The sequence below is a fragment of the Cuculus canorus genome, chromosome 1, assembly GCF_017976375.1.
Source record: "Cuculus canorus isolate bCucCan1 chromosome 1, bCucCan1.pri, whole genome shotgun sequence".
In the NCBI taxonomy this organism is placed as follows: Eukaryota; Metazoa; Chordata; class Aves; order Cuculiformes; family Cuculidae; genus Cuculus; species Cuculus canorus.
In genome coordinates, this window is record NC_071401.1 from 32762618 (window position 1) to 32785478 (window position 22861).

Below are 22861 nucleotides of genomic sequence, written 5' to 3' on the forward strand. Positions count from 1 at the left end.
AGCATCTGAGCTGAACTCCCTCTGAGCTGGACTTCATCTGAGTTCCTCTGCAGAGATCCACAGTGGGTGGACCGTTCCCCATGGCATTGCTGAATTCTTTTCACTTCACACAGGGTGTGAAGCAGCTGGACAATGATCTAAGCGCAACAAATAATGACACGATCTAAAAATCAAATCTGTTTGCAGACACAGATGATCCCCAGCTGACAGAAAAAAAAAAAAACAACCCACCATCCTTTGACTCTTTTCTGTCTTTTATTAAGAGCTCACAAAAATGAGCACGTTACCAAGTTTAATATATTACCACATATCAGCTGAGCCTTGGAGATGGAACTAAGGATGCACACAGTCAATAGCAAGCCCAAGATAAGACACGTCAGCTCAAGTCTCAGTGATGGCGGTTTAAACTAATCCATTTAACCTTGAATTTACAATAGGTAGAGCACACAAGCAAATGACTGCTGTACCTCACTTTACACACGTTAAGCCACGGCAATACATCTGCTTAGTCTAAGCTCCTAATTTCCATTTTTGGATGGGTGGTGTTGGCACGACAGGACTGAGAGGCTCTCTTCTGAATCCAAACGTAGCATCACAGCACAAAAGGGAGGTCAAATCCTCAAGGATTAAAGTCAGGCTGGAGTGCAGCCTCCAGCAATGCTCACTGAGGCTGGAGTAGGGCAGGAATTTTTCTCTTTTTTCTGTGCCATATGTAAACAGATGATGCACTTAAGTCATAAGAACAATCCAGTGAAATGACATCTACATTACTGCCTTCTTTCTAATAGAGCAAGGCATTCAAAACTGAGAATAACAAACTGGAGGGAATTCAGATCTACAGCTCCGCAGACAACAATCCCAGGTTTTATATCTGATGATCTCCAGAACTGTTTTAGAAGCATACATAAGTCTCCACTTGTTCACGCGTAAATAAGATTAAAAAACTCAAACAGATGGTGACTTAATTCCCAACTCCATCTCCAACAGGCGTTACACAAAATGAGGAACATGCCTTGCCTAATTTAAACCTTTGCTTATATAGGAAAAAGTGTTCAGAAGTATGGACAAGCAAGTTCAAAAGCAAGGACAGCGCGTTGCCATTCCAATGTACGGTACTGATTTGGTCATTTCCCTCTATAAAGGGCAACATCCAGCTTTAAATACCAATTATAGGCCCAAAGTGTGCAAGAGGACTGAGCGACAACTGAATGTGCAAGAGAGAAGGTGGAAAAGTCATGCCTGATACCTCAAACAATCCAATCTGAGGAACAAACAGCTGGCCATCTCTCCCCCACCCTCAGGATCATTTGAAGTGGCCTCCTCTGATACTCATGGCTTGTTTAACACACGCTTAGTCAGTTAGTATTCTGCCTTTGGGAAAGTAACATCTGCCGTTCACCACTGATCTATCATTCACCCTACCGAAAAGCACGGAAATGCAGAAAGCCAGCCAAAACTCCTGCTGCTCTTCATGCTGCTTTAAAAACACACCACACGCTAATGAAGTTTCTTGAAACAAAAGGATGAGCTTGTTTCTGCTCTCCCTGTTCGTCTTCCTTCAGCTCCTACTGAAAGGTGCAGTGCCTCTCCCTCTCTATGTGACAGTAAGCCCTACATCAGCCAAGGGAATCCCCCTCCCTGGCTTTGCACAGGAAAACATCCCTTTGCATCTGGGAATGGGGAGAAGGGCCAGGCTCCCTTCTCAGTTTCACAGAGGCAGCCAAAAGGAGAATTTACTCCTGTGTGTTTATAGTGTAGCAGCAGTGAATTTCCATAGTGTTCAGGCTTTGCCGGAGCAAGCCTACCTTGCTGTTCAAAATGGGTTTCCAGCTGTGCAGGAGCCTCTGAGGGGGTCTCAGAGCATACAGAAGCACATCACTGTCTCAGACTTGAATTACAGAATCATAGAATGGTTTGGGTCAGAACGGACCTTAAGGATCACCCAGTTCAACCCCCTTGCCACGGGCAGGGACACCTTCCACTAGACCAGGCTCCTCAAAGCCTCATCCAACCTGGCCTTGAACACATCCAGGGATGGGGAAGCCACAACTTCCCGGGGCAACCTGTGCCAGTGCCTCACCACCCTTAAGGAGAATTTTTTCATTATATTTAATCTAAATCTACCCTCTTTTAGTTTAAAGCTGTTACCCTTTGCTACATACCCTTGTAAAAAGTCCCTCCCTACCTTTTCTGTCAGCCCCCTTTAGATATTAGAAGGCTGCTATGAGGTCTCTCCAGAGACTTTTCTTCTTGAGGCTGAACCAGCCCAACTCTTTCAGTCTGTGTTCATAGAAGAAAAGCTCCAGCCCGATGGTCATTTACATGGCCCTTCCCTAGAACCTCTCTAACAAGTCTATGTCTTTCTTGTGCTGTGGGACCCAGAACTGAACGCAGTACTGCAGGAGAGCTCTCAGAGCAGACAAGGAGAATCATCTCCCTTGACCTGTTTGTCATGCCCAGGATACAGCTAGCTTTCTAGGCTGCAAAGGCACACGCTGCCTGGTCATGTTGAGCTTTCCTAAGTCTTCCTCCTTAGGGCTGCTCTCAATACATTCTCTGCTCGGCCTGTAATTATGCTTGAGATTGCCCCAACCCCAGTGAAGGACCTCACACTTGGCCTTGTAACACTTCATGAGGTTCACATGGGCCCACCTCTCAAGATTTGAATCATCCCACCTTCCTTCTCAGACTTGACAGTTCACCCACAGCAACATGAAACTTCACCCTCCTGAATCAGTTCACTCCATTTCTATTCCAAAGGACAATTTACCAACTGAATGTGCAGCAGGAAGCCTTGAAGAGAGTCTTTCCTTTCCAGAAAAACACTCCATCCACCACCCTACACTGCTGTTCTGCCTGAAAGAATGAAAAAACACATACAACTCAAGATAGTTACTAAAATGTACCCAGTTCAGAATTTCATTTTGTTACTAATGAATAAAACTGGATGAATCATACTGTGTTTAACAAGACCCCCATGTTGTTGTCAACTTTTGGAAAATCTAAAGCTGGGACACTGATTTGCATCATTCTCACGGTGTTCCCAGTCTACACAATGCTTTCCCCTAGGCTGCAGAAGGCAGGTCCAAATCTAGTTTTTAACGGATTTAAGTAACTGGCTGGCAGCTGTGCCACAAGCCCAGACACATCCTTCTCCAGACACCGACACACTCCAAGGTGACAGCAGACCAAGGGGGCACAATATCTGAACCACTAGTGCAACTGCTTGCTAGCCTGCTTCAGTCTAAATAAAACCTGGAGTTCAAAGAAGCCCATCTCACTTGGTCTGAACAGATCAGAAAGCAACTGCACAAGTAGCTCAGACAGCAGAGCCAAGTGTAATGCCTGCAGCAGCTGGAGGAGAGCTCACATAATGACATCTCCAGTGCCTAACGCATATGGAAAGAATCAGGTTCCTTGTAAAAAACACAGGTTCACCTTCCACTCTTCCAGCACAACACTGACAGCCAGGAAGTCTTTTTAGACTGGTAGACTGTTTTGGACCCAAGGGTCTGCTATCAGAAACATCCAGACACTTAAGTATTTTCTTGGTGCTACAGGATCTCCATAATTTAAGCCCATGGGCCTAAACGTCTGACCTCCCAGCTAGTACTTCATGTAGCATGTAAGTAATTACAAAGCTGGCTTTTGCATGGGGTTTGAAACAGGCATCATCATTCAAGTACTAATTTAGTGTTCTTTCATTTGTAGAAAAGCAAATCTGAAGTAATACTTGCACCAATTTTATTATTTTCCTGACTGTAGTAATTATACATAGTACAAAACTCTCTTATTTAAGCAATTTGAAAAGAAAAACATGAAATTCCACATTAAGCCAGCACAATACATTTTGCCTGACAGGAAAAGAGCTTAATTTCTACTTCCGTTTCAGAGTTTGCACGTTCACATGAAGCTTTCAGGCATCTGGATTCCAGTTCAGGGTTTATTTACATACAAAAATATATTATAATGGAAAAAAGCATTAAAAGTTCTCACCTACATAAAATTACAAATATATTTTCATAAAAGCAACTTTAAATTACAATTCAAGCTATATTTTAAAGCAAAATACAGCTGCAACACTTAAGTTATCTTATTCCATCTGCTGCAAAGTAACAAAACCGATGTTGCCTGTTAAATACTTATAGGAGTTTACAACGGTTATGTTGAGAACATGAATATCTTGGGTAGCAAAGTTATCAGACAAGGGCAGCAGCTCTCAGTGACTGATGTCACTTATCCTTCAGAGGACATTCACAGACAAGCACAATGCCAAAGATTCATTTCACATACCTGGAAATACAAAACAGGAGAGACCATTAAGCTCTATATTAAGTAAGATTGCATGTTGTTGACAAGCCAGACAGCCTATCTACGCCAGCTCACCAGACTGCCTGACAGGCCAAAATTATGCCTCTTTTTTAATTAAAATGAGAACCAAAATGTTAGTGTGTAAAAATTTAAGGCGATTACTGTCCTAACAAGTACATTAAGCTTGAAAAGTCATCTGTACAAAGTTCTGTGTAGCCTCAACCATGTAAATACAACTCCTCAAAAATGTGATAAATATCAGATGGAAGTCGGATATTTTTCCTCAGAATTTGAGAATCATAGAATAGTTTGGGTTGGAAAGAGCCTTACAGATCACCTAATTCTAACCCCCCTGCTATGGGAAGGGACATCCCACTAGATCAGGCTGCCCAAGGCCCCATCCAACCTGGCCTTGAACACCTCCAGGGATGGGGCAGCCACAACCTCCCTGGGCAGCCTGTGCCAGTGCCTCACCACCCTCATTGTGTGTCACTGGAAGACAAGTGGCACTCTAAAAATATGACTGTGATGAAACAATTAGAGATTTGCTTAGTTGGGAGGAAAAACAACCACAAGGCCCCAAACCACTACCACAGGTGGCAACCCCTGACCCCTGCTTAGATATGCCTGGCAAGAGGACAATGAAAGCAATATACCGTGGGCAGCCCATTAAGAGTCAGCTGCAGCACGGCTATGCAAGGTACAGCCATGTAAATACCTGGTCTGGGTGTTTTATTGTTCTACATAAACCTTCAAACTCAGAAGTTTTTCAGAGAAGGAATCAGTCAATGAGGTTTCAGTGGTAAAGATGGAGATAGCTCAAGCATGCGTCCATGACAGAAGTCAGGAAATGAGAAATATATTTTAAGCCAGAGAACTGAAACCAGGATTGAGATACAAGAAAGACAACAGGGAAGCTTGTAAGGGCAGCTGTCTTAAGTCCAAGGCAGGTGGCCAAGACTTAGAGAATTACAGGGAAGGGAAAATACAAGAAACTCTCAATTCATAGCTTCTTGGGGGGGGCACTTGTTCATGCTGCTGTTTAGGTCTAGTCCTACAGTTTGTTGGTTTGGGCTTGTAGTCTGGTTCTATATGAAAAAAAAAATAATATCATGTCCATAATAGCACAGGAAGAAGTAGAAAGAAGTAGTAGAGCACATTGCCAGAAAGAGAAGGGGAGGTTTTTTTGTTTTGCTGATTTTCTTTAAAAATTATATTGAAGAACCTACTACTGTAACTGGAAAATATAATTTCTAGATAGTGACAGAAAAAGTGATCTAAATTCCATTCCTGGTAAAGACAAGAACAAACTGGATTTTGATATTTAATCTAAGTCAATAAATAGATATCTGCTCTTCAACTCCTTCATAAAGCAAAGTCTAGAATAAAAAGGTTTCCCTCACCTACGGCTACTCCTCCAGTTACTTACCTTTATAATGACAAAACAAAGCGCCACTTTTTAGCTGAGTTTTCACTATTTAAGTGATGTATAATTGATCTATTCACTGTCGAGGAGAGGTGAATTGCAGCTGCCTCAGAAAGGTTCAGAGTAGAGCTTTTGTCACACAAGCTAAACCACACGCCTTGAACATGCAGGCAAAGACCAGAATTTGGTCTATTCTACATAATAATCCATAGGACTAGCAAACAAAAATGAAGCCACGTTATACCAAACTATTGCTACCCTTCCCTTCCTCCTCCCCCCATCTATTGGCTGTCTTCACTCTCTGACAGTGCAGTGAGATGCATCCAAGTGAGATGCAGCCTACTAATGAAAAACTACTTACTTGCTAGTGTCCTGTCAAGATCAGCAATGAATTCTTCCAGTTCTTTTGTGTCTCCAAGCTTTGCTGCAAAATGAGAGTAAATACCACTTAAACATGACATATTTCACTGGCCAAAAGAAACACTGGAACTACACTATCCCCCCAAATAATTTTCAGTGGGATCAAACATGCATATGGATTGTTTTCAGGGAAGTTCAGTAGGGTTGCTACAATGTCTAAATGCATTCTTAGAAAACAGGGAAGACAATTAAAATTCTAGGTTTTATAGTCTTATATTTGACAGAAGCAAAGCAAAGCAATCCTCTGTTTCATTTCCTTAAAAAGCATAGGCTGAAGAGGAGAAAAAAGCTATATGTCAACTAATCCATGTCCTTGCAACTGTGGGAGCTTCTTATTTCATAAATGCAGATATTGCATTCATGCCCCTAATCAAACCCCACCCAGTTCTACCCAAATATAAGCCTCTTAAATCATGTCAGTATCATTGGTTGGCTGTGATGTCAGGTCCTTTGATTTTGATCTATACACTACCCCTTTGGATCCAAACATCTACCTAAACTTCCACTTCTGAGAACACTACTGGTTCCATCCAATCTAATTTTAGAAGTGGCTTCCTTATCTCTGTGGTCTATTCCAAGCTGGTTCCAAGTCTATTTCTGTCTTTTTGTCTTCTCATCAGGAAGAGCAATTTGACCTTTCATGTAATACCTTTCCAAGTATTTCCTGACAGTTTAACTGAACCCTTTCCTGCTACTTCTTGCTATCATTTCTCCTTAGTAACATTATTTCTCCTTAGTATCATGCTAATCAGAAAGAAAGCATTTAACTTTTTTTTGTGACTGGTCACCGTGGAAAAGATGTGAAAGCATGAGAAACTTAGAATCATAGAATTGTTTGGCTTGAGATCATGAAGTCCAACTGCACCCGTCCAGTATTAAACCGGAGCTCTGAGCACCTCATCTACCGGTCTTTTAAATACCTCCGGGGCTGGTGACACAACCACCTCCCTGGGCAGCCTGTTCCAGTGCCTGATAACCCTTTCAGAGAAGTAATTTTTCCTAATATCCAATCTGAACCTCCCTGGCACAACTTGAGGCCACTTCCTCTCATCCTATCACTTGTTACTCAGGAGAAGAGACCAAAACCCACCTCTCTACAACCTCCTTTACTGTAGTTTTAGACAGTGATAAGGTCTCCCCTCAGCCTCATCTTCTCCAGGCTAAGCCCCAGTTCCCTCAGCAACTCCTCATAAAGCTTGTGCTCCAGACCCTTCACCAGATTCATTGCCCTTCTCTGGACACACCCCAGCACCTCAACGTCTCGTAGCAAGGGGCCCAAAACTGAACACAATATTCAAGGTGCGTCCTCACCAGTGCTGAGTACAGGGGCAGAATCACTTCCCTGGTCCTACTGGCCACATCATTTCTGATACAGGCCAAGATGTCATTGGTAGTCTTGACCACCTGGGCACATTGCTGACTCTCATTCAGCCAGCTGTCAACCAACACTCCCAGGTCCTTTTCTACTGGGCAGCTTTTCAGATACTCTTCCCCAAGCCTGTAGTGCTGCACGAGGCTGTTGTGCCCCAAGTGCAGGACTCTGGGCTTGCCTTTCTTAAACTTCATCTCATTGGTCTCCACCCACTGATCCAGCCTGTCCAGATTCCTCTGCAGAGTCTTTCTACCCTCAAGGAGACCAACACTTCTGCCCAGTTTAGCGTCAGCCACAAAATTACTAAAAGTACCTTCAATCCCCTCATCCAGATCATCAATAAAGTTATTGAACAGAATTGAGCCCAACACCAAGCCCTAGGGAACATCACTTGTGACTGGCCTCCAACTGGCTTTAACTGCATTTACCACAACTCTCTGGGCCCAGTTAGCCAGCCGGGTTTTTTTATCCGGCCGAGTGTGCCTGTCCAGGTCAGTGGCAGCCAGTCTCTCAAGCAGGATACTGTGGGAAATGGTGTCTTGCGCAAACATCCAAGAAGACTAGTTGTAACGAAATCACAGTATAGTACATGTGTGGCCATTCATTTTTTAGTATGTCTAGTCCAGAGTTAATCTAAATTAAACTAAATGAAACAAGCTCCTGGCGAGTTAGATGAGCTGCCAGACAGAAGCCACTTTTAAACAGCATAGCTACAAAGGAAGAAGCAATTACTAATACAGTGGTTGTATCAGCAGCACAAGGTCTACATGAATCTGAGTAATTTTGTTAATGTGAATGTCAGTAGAGAGCTTTGGAGGAATCACCTACTGTACCCCTGTGCTCAGGCTAAGCATTTCTGCATATAGATGGGACACAAGGTACTTAGTTGCTTCAGTAAGTAGTAACCCACATTAATTCGGAAATAAACTAAGAGTACCCCAATTCCCAATCAAGCAAAGAACTCTTATGTGGTTTGTTGTTTCAAAATCAAAAGAGTTGCTCGGTCATCTGTAAAGTATGGATGCAATGTGCTATTACTGTTTGTGGTCAACACAATAATACTTGCATCTATAGTGTCTTAACAGTAACCCTTAGTTTGTTGTCATTTGAAGAGTCAATGCATGCACATGGATCCTGACTATTTGAGAGAAGCCTGTGTAGTTGAGAACTAAGAGGAAGTGTCAACAGTTAAAATAAAGTTTACCTTTACATGGAGTTACTGAGGGAGACAGCAAGCTTGGAGTAGCAGTTGGAGAGTTAAGCTTTTCATCACTGAGGCTGAAACTATTTCTGCAGAGTGAATCTGCACCTGTAAAAAAGTTAGATTATAAAGTAAAATTAACACCTTTCTGCAATTTTGTAATAGAAATTAAGAAAGAGAAATAGGACATTTCCTGTATGAGCTTCAACATCTGTAGAACTCAAATTTACAGACTTTAAACCCAGAGGAACAAATAAATCATCTGTTGTGAGAAGGCTGTTGTGCCCACACCTACTGTTAAAAAGCAAACAGTCCTAGGCCCAGTTCTCACCTCCCAGTAAGTAAAGTGGCAGCTTTCCCTGCAATCAACATAATTTGGAAAATATTAGAGGAATGGCAATTATCCAACATCCACTAAATTAGGTCTGGTATGACCTGCCTGATTCACAGCACTCTAGGAAATTCTAGTTACCTGAATTTTTCAAAAGCTATTTAAAAAGCTGACTAAAAAGCTCCAGGACAAGAACAATTCCCCAGAACAGAGTGTTGCCCTCATCTCTGAAGCAAACTCACCCATTTCTCCATGCTCTGCTGGTTTAAATCTTGTGTTCTAGATAAATCATACAGCATCTTTTCATTTTCTTTTATTCTGTAACTCTCTGGAGTGCACAAAGGAATAAATCTGTACACAAGACTGCAATCTTATTTTAGGTGGTCTTTCAAAGAAACCCATGGAAACCAATGGGAAAGGTTCCAATACTGTTCTGATGTTCCTGGATTTTAGACAAAGCCTTAAGTTTCCAAAGTATCAAAAAAACCTTTATCTTGCCTCTTTTTTATTAAAAGAGTTCCACAGTGTACAGTGCACACAATACACTGGTTGTGGTTCCACTGGCAGGAGGAGCTGTCATTGTGTTAGAGACACTAAAACTGCCAGTTCCTGCAGTTTTGAGCTGGTGACCTGAAAACAGTAGTTCTACAAAAAGAAACCACTCTAACATGAACGTGGCAATGGTCTACATTTATTTGGCACATTTCTTAGGAAATTAATTTATGTCTCATTATATGGGGTGGTAACTACCACTGCCTGCTCCCGAGGCCAGCACTTTTGCCTTCCTCCAGCACATAAAGCGTTTGTCCTTGGAAGGACCAGCCTAGGAAGTGGTTACACAGCATTAAGTCCATCCAACTCAGGATCATAATACTTCCTTGGATGACTGTCCCATTTGCTATGCTCGGAGACAATTGCCTTAGTTAAATTTAAGGGTGTCTTGCTGAATGAGCAAAAGGGGCAGGATCACAGCTTGCCTTGTCAAGATCTGCACATCTGCTTCACTGAACACTGCCATGCCATTTACAGATACCAAACGTAAAGCTCATACAGCAGAGTAGTCAACTGAGTAAATTCCCTCTATCTTTGGGAAGAAGAGTGCATGCCCACTCCCCATCTCCTCCAGCCTGATGTCCTTAAAAGCATAAAACCACCTTCCACAGGAATAGGCAGATACAGTGACAAACCAGACCAGACAGGACGACTGCATTCATAGAATCATAGAATAGTTTGGGTTGGAAGGGACCTTCAAGATCATCCAGTTCCAACCCCCCTGTGATAGGCAGGGACACGTCCCACTACATCAGGCTGCTCAAGGCCCCATCCAATCTGGCCTCGAACACCTTCAGGGATGGGGAAGCCACAGCATCCCTGGGCAACCTGTGCCAGTGCCTTACCACTCTCATTGCGAAGAAATTCCTCCTTATGTCTAGTCTAAATCTGCCCCTCTTCAATTTGCAGCCATTTCCCCCTAGTCCTATCACTACACGTATTTGTAAACAGTCCCTCCCCAGCTCTCTTTAAGGCTCTCTTCAGGTACTGCATTTACTAAGCCTGTCAGATACTTCCTCAGCCACAGAATCATAGAATGGTTTAGGTGGAAAGGAACTTAAAGATCACCTTGTTCCTACTCTCCTTCCAAGGGCAGAGACATCTCCCACTAGACCAGGCTGCTCAAGGCCCCAGTAGATCGTCTATTTGCTTTTTCTGTGCTAGCTTCCAAGCCTACTTCTGTCGTAATACAAACCGAAAAGACTTGCATGAGAAGCTTCACCTTGGAGTATTTTCTTCTTTCATGTGCACATTGGCCCACCACAGCACTGTTTTCTCTACAATCAGCTCAGATCCTATTCCAGCAAATGCATGTGCTACCTGCATTGTGCGAATGTGAGCGATGATGCGAATGACATCTGTTACCTGGCGCTATTACTTGCCTAACTCAGCCACCAGTTGGTATTTCTTGTTGAGAAAGAAAGGTATGCTTCTTCATACTAGCTTTTTATTGTAATTTCTTTATCTTTGCTCTTAAATGCCTGTTCTCCTCTTTAAACTTGAGGAGATCAAAACCAATCTACTCGAAACTTCAGATTTAAGACCTGATGAATACAACGCAAAATTAAGATGATTTCAGGTAGACACATGGCAAAGCAAACTATTTTAAAAGTAGCTACTAAAAACATGAGTAACCTGGGATGAGGAGTAATCTGACACTGCTCTGCAGTGATGTGGGTTGCCAGTGTTTGTACAATACGATATGTACCCTATACATTAATGGACTGAAAGTAAGTGTTACAGGTATGACAAATTTCCTCCTGAAATCAGCTTTCTACCAAAACCACGTTCCTTTTTCAGCCGTGATACAAACCCTAGTGACCAAGAAACTTAGAATGGAAAACTCTAGCTGTTCAGGACAAAACCCCTACCAACACAAAAAGAAGCCAATTAACTTGGAATACCTCACACAAACAGTCTTGTAGCCAACAGAACGACTCACAGAAACACCAAAGACAAAATGGTAATGTATTTGAAAAGTGCAGAAAAAGAATCTTCAAATTATTTTGTATTTTAAAGTTTTTAGAGCCCGTTGAATTAATAAAAAATAATCCAGAGAACAATGGTTATGTACTTTTAATATGGAGTCTATGCAAGTAGCATCCAGACACCAAATATAGTGATGCTGGGAATTTACATATTACAAACCAATCCTTCTTGTACATCAAATCCAAAGCTCCAGTTGCTTTTATGCATAGTTGGAATAAAGACTTGTTTTTGAATGCTTGTGAGTGCAACTCAAATTACTAAAGCTTTAATAAGCCACTTCAACTGGCTGCAAGCTATTCACACAGTTCTTTTTATTTATATCCATGCACAAATGCAAGCCAGCACTCACCTTTAAGTCTTTTAGTGGTTTTCTCTCTGCTGTGGTTTAAGCTAAAGTAGCATCGGTTTTCTATCTTCAGCTAAGTCTCATCTAAGTAACTTCATTTTCTGAAAGTTAACTGCATGTTTTTCAGACAGTGTTTCTGTCTAGAAGCGATAACATGGGCACTGTTATGCAGAAAGGCCACTGCTCATACATATTCCTATAGGAAATGACCATCCTCAAGCTGGTGGACTGCCATAAGTCAAAGAGGTGAAAAAGGTCACACCAGCAGGGAGGGGACAGGTGACAGTCCAGGACAGGTGACCAGCAACAGAGTATTCCATCCCACAAAAGTCAGACTCAATATAAATTTGAAAGATAGTAAGGGTCTCACTCTCTTCTTCAATGGCCAAAGTCCACTGAGCCCAACTGCTCAGTTTTAGCTGATGAAATTAGCTGGGCCAGAGCTGAACCGTGACAATCTTCATACTCCTTGTATAAACATTTGAAAGTACTGCCAGCTCACCTTGCCATGTACCGAAACCAGAACACTTATTTCATACAAACCTTATGCTGGGAAATATTTATGACTGGGTAGAGAGAAAATAAGACAGAAATGTTGGTTTGAATATCTGAATGGTGTTTTTTCCCAGTCTCAAAAGGTGAAATGTTTTCACAAAACTGTGTTATCTTCTGATGGGTAGTAATATTAATAGCTTCAAGAAAACATCAACACTTATCTTTCTTAAAAAAGCAAATCCATAGTTTAGCTACTAAACATGCCAGCAAGCAACAGAAATTCTGGTGGTGGAAGGAGGAATACATTGACTCTGCCACCAAGTTCATTGTAACTGCTGAAAAGAAGGTACATTAAGAAAATACTACTGATATTGATCGTACAAGAATATCCACTTTGGCAAAACATGGCTGTAAGGCAGAAAGCTCTGAGAAAATGACACTTCAGGACTCGCTCTCTACCAGCTTCCACAGCCAGGATTTGCTCATTCACCTCCAATAATGGCTGCTGGAAGATTTCCGCTGCTGGAAGATTTCCACTGCCACACAAACACAACATCCCCTGCAACTCAATATCCTGAGGCAGATGTCACGGATGTCTTATTGCTGCTGCCTTTCTCTCCCATACAAGTTTATCTACCATCCATGACTATTTTTCATGTTGTATTTTTAGTCTACCACCTATGCGCATGTTTAAACTGTGCCCCTTTGGCTGTTTTAAAAAAATACTGTCTCCCCTCCAAAAAAAAAAAAAAAACAAACAACTTAAAAATCCCAGATATAATCTACTGAGTTGACTTACATGAGTTAAACTAAGCCAGTAGCTGCAAAATTAGAGGTTTGGAATAAATATGGGTGTATTTTGCTTTGGCAAAGTAATCTGTAGTTAGTATTGACCTTTGCTGTTCCAGTATATGCTTGCAGCACAAGGAAAAACCATGGCAATACCATGTAAATAAAGAATGTCCCAATGAAATGAGCAATTGAAAGGTTCTGGGCAATAATTTACAGAAGGAGGAAAACCTCAAACTTTTCATTTTAAAACAGGCAACAGAAAAGTTAGGCTGTCTGACTCCTTTAATATTATGCTCTTTCTAGTACCATAGTTCAGGGTACAATTTAAAAGAGCTCTGGAGTCGATGAAGTTTTTACTGCAGTTTTCAGCAGGGAAAGTTTTGGAGGGAAAAAATAAATCAAATCTCTGAAATTTTTAGAGAGGAGCTCTGAAATTCCACTTAAAGCTCTACAAATCATGATTTTATTATAAAACAATAGTCCAGTATTTAATGAACAGACTGCACAACTGATTCCTTCTCCAAACACGGCCTATTTTCTAAAATAATAAACAAGATAAAATCAGGAATTTCTAATTCCAACAGCACAAGTGAGAAATATTCATGATGCAAAGAGGTTGTTTCACAACATGCATGTCGCAGCCCTCAAGCGCAGAGTTTATTTTTATCACAATCAGTTCCACTTGGCTGCATTGCTTATTTTGTGTGGTTTTGCCAAGCTAACAAACATCTGTTAAAACACTGACACAAAAATCACACCTTTTCACTATCTACATGTCTAGGCTGCATGACTCAAAAGATTTCAAATCACATAGTTAGAAGGAAGTTATTGAGGGAGCTGAAATGCAGATGTACAAGCGTGCTGTCTCTTTATACACAACGCTTACCTTTCCACTTCCCCCCCTTCTGCCCTTCCGCTTACTATTTGTGACGCTGTGTTTCCAGCTTCAGTCTTCCCCTTTACTAACGCTTCCTTTCTAAAGTGTAAGGGAACCAGGTGCACTGGAGAGGTAAGAACAGGAAAGCAAATTTGTCATTAAACTGAAATACAGAATCATAGAACAGTTTGGGTTGGAAGGAACCTTAAAGCTCACCCAGTTCCAACCCCCCTGCCATGGGCAGGGACACCTCCCACTAGACCAGGCTGCTCAAGGCCCCATCCAACCTGCCTTGAACACCTCCAGGGATGGGGCAGCCACAACTTGCCTGGGCAACATCAGCATTAGTCTTACACTGATGCTTTCAAGAGAAACTGTCCCAAGTTCTAGCGATGCACAGACCAATGTTTTCAAAGACAGCAGAAGCATCTTAGCCTGCAGCAGTCCTCAATGGCCCAATCCCTCCCATCATGATTTTATTTCTTGAGTATGTAAACTTTTAACATCTACAACACTTTAAGGCAATAGATTTTACATTTTAAAACTTGTCCTGAGAAGGAATAGCCCGCTTGTTTCTTTGAAACATGTTGATTTAATTGCATTTCTTCATACTGGGTGAGGCAGCAGTCACTTTCCTAACATCACATGGACTTTTCTGGAAGACGAGCTTGTCCCCACCCAAGCCATCTCTCCTTTGGGCAAACAGTCCCAGTCTGTTTAGTAATTTGGAAACTATTTTATTTATTCAATCATTGCTGTTGCCTTTTTCTGTACCTTCTCTTCAGAAGATTGCAAATGTAAGCAGGCTTTTGAGGATGAATTCTGTGGTATTAACAGTGGCTTATGCTTCATCTCTAGAGAGCAAAAGCATCAGCACAACCACAGTGAGAAATCCATGGCATGTAACCGTGAATGCTCGCACCACGCCAGGCATAAGGTGCCTGCACCTGCTTGATTGTGAAATTACAAAATTAAGAGTTCTAGATGCACTCAGGGTCTTTTGTTGCACTTTAAAGACAGGAGGGATTTGTCAGAAAGCATTTATACACTCCTAAAAATAACTACAAAGATACACTGCAGGCTGTACCAGTGCAAGGACTCAATCAATACAATTATTTGGCAACACTTTTAACAGAGAGGCTGGAAGTTGAACCCCACTCCAGAAAACACATTCAGAAAAAGTGTGAAACATTTCTCAGAGCACAACGTCAGATTATCATTCAGCTTTTTGGTGACATTACAGCTTTGGTACAAGAAGTGTTAAAGCACTTCCCTTCACAACCTCTCATGAAGTCCAACTTTCTGTTCATGATCCTAAACCTAAACTTGGAAGACTGTCCCGACATTATCACATACAGAACTTCCCCAGTGCCCTGAGTAGATGCCCCACTTATATAAGCAAGCTTGCACTGCTCTTTGCAAGCTTATTGCAACACACAAGAAACAAATGGTATCTGTCACTATAGCTGCATTTACACCAGTGGCTTTTGCCAGCACAGCACCCTAACACAAATCCTGTTTTATCACAATCAACACATGTGGTAACTAACAGTTATAACATATTCCTCAACTTGAAGTTTCAGCATGATTAAAAATCTGAAGTACAAAGCTATTATACTTTGATTTGGTTGAATACATCAAGCTGAAACATAATTAGTACTTGCTCTCAGTCCAGCAAGTCGAGCGTGTCTGTTGGAGTGACTCACCAGTTGCATCACAGTTTCCAGCACTGTCCCCATCAGCTGTTGTGGTTAATGTAATACTTGGGAGCCAAGGACTAAGACCATAATGAACATCTGCACATGCGAGCCTTTCTGTTACTGTAAGGTCTAGAGTTCATTGTTATGTATAATACTTAACCCCAGCCAAGAGAGACCTTGTCCAAAGATCAGCTGGTCAAATAACAGGACAAGATGTGGGAGAGTCAAGGACTATCATACCCATTTTCCACAGTGGTGTCTTCAAATTCATATTTTTTTCTTAAGAGCCCGAAATATGTAATAATTTCAATCAGTACTTTTGGAGGTAGGTCCCTCAAGAGGAAATTTTAAGGTTAAAAACAATATTTACAGGATTAACTGTATTGATAAAAATGTTCTTTAAATACTTCTCCTCAATTAAATGAGCTCATCCTCATAGCAGAAGCCCCACGAAGGGAAAGGCTTTCCCTACCCTACCATGAAACAGTACTGTTCAAATACAACCTCAAATATTGGTTACTGGGTTCTCAAGGTTGAATTTAAAACCGATTTAGGCACTCTGAAACAAAGGGTTGCCAGGGTTTAAAATGTTGCCTCCTCTTACAGTCCCACTCTAGACTCAAAAGGGATCCCTGCAGGAGTGGCCAGAAGACACAGAGGCCTCACCTCCAGCCACAACACGTCAGTTAGGAGGACCACATTAACTAACAAACAAGAAGAGATAGCACTAAAATATGATAGTTTGAACTGTTCTCTACATACATGACAAAGACTGCTTGAAATTGTCTTGGCACTGGATAACAAGACTTTGCAAACATGTAAAGAACCTTCACACAAGAGTTTCACTCAGACTATCTGCAGATAATATTGTTGGAATTCCTTTTGCGCTGCTGCAGGTTTGTGTTGTCAGAGCTTGCTCTTTCAGGCCAGCTTCTCCTTGATCCTGCAGTGATGTTTAACCTAAGCATTACCATGGGAAAAGCGAGGTCATGAATTCAACGCTACATTTGCACTAAATGACAGAGACCAAAGGAAATGTGAACCTAGGAGAAAAACACCCTTGAGTTTGAACAGAAAGAGCCTGGGTAAGTATTCTATTCTTAAAATAGATGTAGGGAGTGTAGCTGTATTACATCAGACAATGGAGCCTGTTATAAAAGGAGTTCTTTGTAAACTTGCAATTCCTCTACAATCCTACTAGAACTTCAAAAATAAGTTGCCTGCACTGAATGATGCCTTTAGGAATAAGAGTTTTACTAGTCTGTTCCAAGGAACAAGGAGAGACACCTAATTTTCTGTTTCCCTTCCCTTAACCAGACACTCATACACTTGACACCATTGGATGCCAACAGGTCACTTTCAGTGCACCTTCTGGTCCATTATATGCCAGTTTCCAGAAGACTGTCTTCTGATTTCTCCAGAGCCACTTTTCACATGATGCATCGCCAAGGGAGGAACCCCATCGCAGGATGGAGTTTGGGAGCTTGACAAGTTCCTCATACAAGATCCTTAAGGACTTTGCATAGAGCCATCAAATCCTGTCTGTCCTGCTGTCCTGTTAATGTCTTCAGCCCAAATCAGTGCAGATTTATGACACCAATTTTTACTTCCCAGATCTTCTGAAGATCTGGTCTGATCACTTGCATGACTGTGCTGTTTCTCACCAGACCTCCTCCCCTGTCAGAGAACACCATCTCCCTGAAAAGGTCCTTCCTGTCCTTCCTAAGCCAGCTATTTTAAGCATTGTTCAAGATTTCAGTTTTCTGAACCACAGAACATACTCAAGTCACAACAAATCATAGAATCACTAGGTTGGCAAAGACCTCTTGGATCATCGAGTCCAACCATTCCTATCTGCCACTAAATCATGTCCCTGAGCACCTCATCTGCCCATCTTTTCAATACCCCCAGGGATGGTGACTCCACTACCTCCCTGGGCAGCCTCTGCCAATGCCTGATGAACCCTTCTGTGAAAAATTTTTTCCTGATGTCCAGTCTGAACCTCCCCTGGCGGAGCTTGAGGCCATTCCCCCTTGACCTGTTCCCTGTCACTTGGGAGAAAAGGCCAGCACCCACCTCTCTACAACCTCCTTTCAGGTAGTTATAGAGAGCAATAAGGTCTCCCCTCAGCCTCCTCTTCCCAAGGCTAAAAAATGTCTTTATGCACACAAGAAGATAGTTTTGGGGTTTTTTCTTGTCTTCGGAAGAGTAAATTATTTCACAAGCTAGAGAATCTATCCATTTAAGTATCTCATTTTTGGTGAAATAAGTGAGAGGTTAATATAACACTGAACACTGCACAAGTAATAGTAACACACCAGGGCTGTATTGCTGCAGTTTTCACACTTTTACTTACAACACAGTTCATGTATTTCATCAGTTTGGCTCAGTAAAGGCAGACTTCACCTTGCACAACCTCAGCCATCCAAAAAGTTAGTGTCCAGCCTAAATCAGGTGTGTGTTTCTAAACCTCCCTCAGAGGGAAAGTGATATTTGCAAAGAGTTGTCCTCCCAATACATTACGAAACAGCAGAGCAGCATCTGGATCCACGTGCCTCCACTGACTACAGAAAAAACAAACGCCAAAGGCACTGCTACACAAGGTATCCAAGTTCAGGGAAGGTAAAACATTACCTGTCAATGAAGTGAAAGGAATCCTGCCCAGGATGATGAAATAAAGGGCTCTGATAATATGGAGAAGCTACGCTCTCACAGTTTAAACTGTGTTTAAACAAAAAACACATTATTGTTTCAGTGCCAAGTCAACAGAACTGTGTGGTAAATCACTGAACTGATAAAGATGCACAATAGAAAGCAAAGGAGCGATTTTATTTTAAATATCTGAAAACCAGAAATGCTTCTTACAACTGCTTGTACGGTTCAGGAACTAAAAAAAAAAATATATGGGTGTAGCTTGTTTTTAGAAGAACTTGCTTCTGACAAAGTAGCCCTTGATTTTACTGCTCCTGAAAACAGCAGTTTCCAGCCTCACAATCTGGAGGAGGAAAGATGTTTTCTCTTCTTGACTAGCAAAAAAAAAAATAAGAGGGATAAAACTTTTTTTCCAAGTTAATCAGAAAAACTTAGTTCAAATTCCATGATCTCTTGCTCAGAGCAGGACATGAGTCACTATCTACTTCCCAGCCTCTGTGCTTAAAGCACAGCAAACATTGTTTCCATACATCCAGTATACTTGGGTGCAAGTGAGCTTAAAATCATCACCTCTGAAACAATAATGCTAGAACACAAACCTGGGTAAATTTCCATCTGTTTTGAAAAGTGGGCCGCCTTAGTTCACTTTCCTTCAGCCGTTGCTTTGGCTACCAAGCACAACGGGATGGTGTGGAGGCTGCCTGGGCACCATGGGGCACTGTCCCCATCTCCTCCCCAAAGAGCCTTTTCATAGAATAATAGAATAGTTTGGGTTGGAAGGAACCTTAAAGATCACCTGTGTCCAACTCCCATGCCATGGGCAGGGAAACCTCCCACCAGACCAGGCTGCCCAAGGCCCCATCCAACCTGGCCTTGAACACCTCCAGGGATGGGGCAGCCACAGCTTCTCTGGGCAGCCTGTGCCAGAGCCTCACTACTCTCAGTGTGAAGAAATTCCTCCTTATGTCTAGTCTAAACCTGTCCCTCTCCAGTTTATACACATTGCCCCTAGTCCTATCACTACAAGCCTTTGTGAACATTCCCTCTCCACCCTTCCTGTAGCCCCTTCAGGTACTGGAAGGTCACTATAAGGTCTCCTCTGAGCCTTCTCTTCTCCGGGCTGAACAAGCCCAACTCTCTCTGTCTGTCCTTGTAGAGAAGGTGCTTCAACCCCCTGATCATCTTTGTAGCCCTCCTCTGGACCCGTTCCAACAGCTCCATATCCTTCTTACGTTGAGGATTCCAGAACTGGACACAATACTCCAGGCAGGGTCTCACAAGAGAGGAGCAGAGCGGCAGAATCCCCTCCCTCGCCCTGCTGGCCACGCTTCTTTTGATGCAGCCCAGGATACGGTTGGCCTTCTGGGCTGTGAGCGCACATTGCCGGCTCATGTCAGTCATAGAATCACCAGCTCCCCCCAGTCCTTCTCTGCAGGGCTGCTCTCAGTCACATCACTCCCCATCCTGCACTGAAATCGGGGGTTGCCCCGACCCAGGGCAGGACGTTGTGCCTGCCCTTGAACCGGAGGTTCTCACAGCCCCACTTCTCCAGCCTGTTCAGCTCCCTCTGGACACTTGCCCCCCCCTCTCCTCAAGCCGCACTCACTGTCGCAGTCGCTGAGGCCGCTGCCCTCGCTGTTGCTGTTGCTGCTGCGCCGCTTCATGCGCTCCAGGTGCTCCTCGAAGCAGAAGCGGCGCCGTCCGGCGGGACAGGAGAACTCAGCCAGCACCGCGTCGAACTCGCCCAGAGCCTCCGCCAGGTCCCCCCCGCCGCCGTCCTCCAGCAGCGCTGCCGGGCGGAGGCGGCGTCAGGGGGACCGCGGAGCTCCGCGCCGGGCAAGGGCAGGGGACCCGAGACCCTGGAGCCCGCGTTGTCAGGGGACGCCCCGCAGCTCCCGGCCGCGGAGGCGACAGCCCGGAGCTCCGCGCTATGAGGGAGCCCGGGAGCCCGCGCGGAGTCAGGGGACACACGGAGCCCGGAGCTCCGCGGTGTGAAGGGGGACACACGGAGCCGTGAAGGGCAGACCCCGGACCGGCGCTGCCAGGGGAGACCCCGGAGCTCCGCGGTGTGAAGGGGGAAGACGCGAACCCGAAGCTCCGCGGTGCGAGGAGGCACCGTGAAGGGGACATCCCGGAGCCCGCGCTGTCAGGGGAAACCCCAGAGCCGTAACAGGAGACTCGGGACCCCGCGCCGTGCGGGCGTCAGCGCGAAGCTCCCCCCGACAGCGCGGGCTCCAGGGTTTCGGATCTCCCTCATCACGGCGCGGAGCTCCGCGGTGTCAGGGGAGACCGGGAGCCCGCGGCGTGAAGGGCAGACCCCGGAGCCGCGAAGGCGACTGCCCGGAGCCCCGCGGTGTCAGGGGACACGCGGAACTCGGAGCCGTGGAGACGACAGCCCGGAGCTCCGCGCCGTGAGGGAACACCGTGAAGAGGACACCCTGGAGCTCCGCGCCGTGATGGGGGAGATCCGAAACGCTGGAGCCCGCGCTGTCGGGGGGACCCCGGAGCTCCGCGGTGTGAGAGGACACACAGGGTCCGGAGCCGTGAAGGGCAGACCCCGGAGCTCCGCACCGTCAGGGGAGAGCTGAGAGACGTGAAGGGGAGACCCCGGAGCCCCGCGCTGTGAGGGGAAACCGGGAGCTCGCGGTGTCGGGGTACACGCGCGGTGTGAGAGGGACACGAAGCCCCGTGCCGCTGTCAGAGGAGATCCCGGAGCCGCGAAGGCGGCAGCCCGGAGCTCCGCGCTGTGACGGGAGACCGGGAGACCGCGGTGTCAGGGGGGAGACGCGAAGCTCCGCGCCGTGAAGGCGACAGCCTGGAGCTCGGAGCCCCGCGCCGCGGGGGGCACACGGAGCTCCGCGCTATCAGGGGAGACCGTGGAACCCGCACCCCGCGCTGTAAGGGGCCATGCGGAGCTCCGCGCTATTAGGGGGACAACCCGTAACTCCGCGCTGTGAAAGCGACAGCCTGGAGCTCAGAGCTCCGCGGTGTGAGGGGGGCACGGAGCCCCGTGCCACGAAGGGGCACACACGGAGTCCGCGCTGTCAGGGGAGACCGGCTCCCCCTGGTGTGAGGGGCGACACGCGAAGATCCGCACCGTGAAGGTGACAGCCTGGAGCTCCGCGCTGTCAGGGGAGACCCCGGAGCCCGGACCCCTCGGTGTGTGGGGCGACACGCGGACCTCCGCGCCGTGAAGGCGACAGCCTAGAGCTCGGAGCTCCGCGCCGTGAAAAGGGACCCCGGAACCCCGCGAAGGGAAAGCCGCGCCCGCGCCCCCCAGGGCAGGTCCCGCCGGTCCCACCTGCGCGCGCCTGCGGCGGCTTCATGGCTGCGGGCGCGCCTCCCCCGGCCTCGCGCCGCCAGCGCCGGCCCCGCCGCCTCTTATGGCCCGAGCAGGAGGCGGGCCGGGGGGAGCTGGAGGAGGGGGAGGGGGAGATCCTCATCAGGGGCTGATAAAGGCGTTCGACAACGGCAAGTGCGAGGCCCTACTGATGAGAAGCTCGACATGAGCCGGCAATGTGCACTCGCAGCCCAGAAGGTCAACTATGTCCTGGGCTGCATCAAAAGCAGCGTGGCCAGCAGGGCGAGAGAGGTGATTCTGCCCCTCTATTCCTCTCTTGTGAGACCCTGCCTGGAGTATTGTGTCCAGTTCTGAAATCCTCAACTTAAGAAGGATATGGAACTGCTGGAATGGGTCCAGAGGAGGGCTACGAGGATGATCAGAGGGCTGGAGCACCTTCCCTACGAGGACAGGCTGAGAGAGTTGGGCTTGTTTAGCCTCGAGAAGAGAAGGCTCAGGAGATCTTAAAGCGACCTTCCAGTCCCTGAAAGGGACTACAAGAAAGCTGGAGAGGGACTGTTCACGAAGGCATGTAGTGATAGGATGAGGAGAAACAGCTATAAACTGGAGAGGGGCAGATTTAGGCTTGACATAGGGAAGAATTTCTTCACACTGAGAGTGGTGAGGCACTGGCACAGGCTGCCCAGGGAAGCTGTGGCTGCCCCATCCCTGGAGGTGTTCAAGGCCAGGTTGGATGGGCCTTGGGCAGCCTGATCTAGTGGGATGTCCCTTCCCATGGCAGGGGGGTTGGAACTGGATGATCTTTAAGGTCCCTTCCAACCCAAACTGTTCTACCATTCAATGACTGCAAGCAGGGTGATAAAAGAAGTGGTCACTGTTACTAAAAGTGGGGTATTTTTGATTTAAGCTAAGAGTTCAGTTTCATCTTGAAAGTTAGACAGCAAGTCCTTGTGATAGCAGGTTTTCTTTCAAGCAGTGTTTTTCCAGATGCTGTTCATTCTTTGGAGGTGATAATGTCTTGTGTGCACCGTGATCTGTGCTGAACTGATGTGTCTTCTGCAATCATCTCTGTGTCTTTTCCCATCTCAAATACAAG

General features: G+C 45.2%; 1 protein-coding gene across 1 annotated transcript; it reads right to left on the bottom strand.

Moving 5' to 3' along the window:
* Positions 1-229: 229 nt before the first annotated feature.
* On the bottom strand, positions 230-21922 carry RGCC (regulator of cell cycle). The gene is made up of 5 exons (XM_054077982.1): positions 21766-21922; positions 20071-20253; positions 8734-8838; positions 6099-6161; positions 230-4293 (listed from the first exon to the last, which is right to left on the bottom strand). The coding sequence occupies exons 1-5, from the start codon at positions 21905-21907 to the stop codon at positions 4286-4288; spliced, it is 501 nt and encodes a 166-aa protein (XP_053933957.1). The 5' UTR covers positions 21908-21922; the 3' UTR covers positions 230-4285.
* Between the last annotated feature and the right edge of the window lie 939 nt (positions 21923-22861).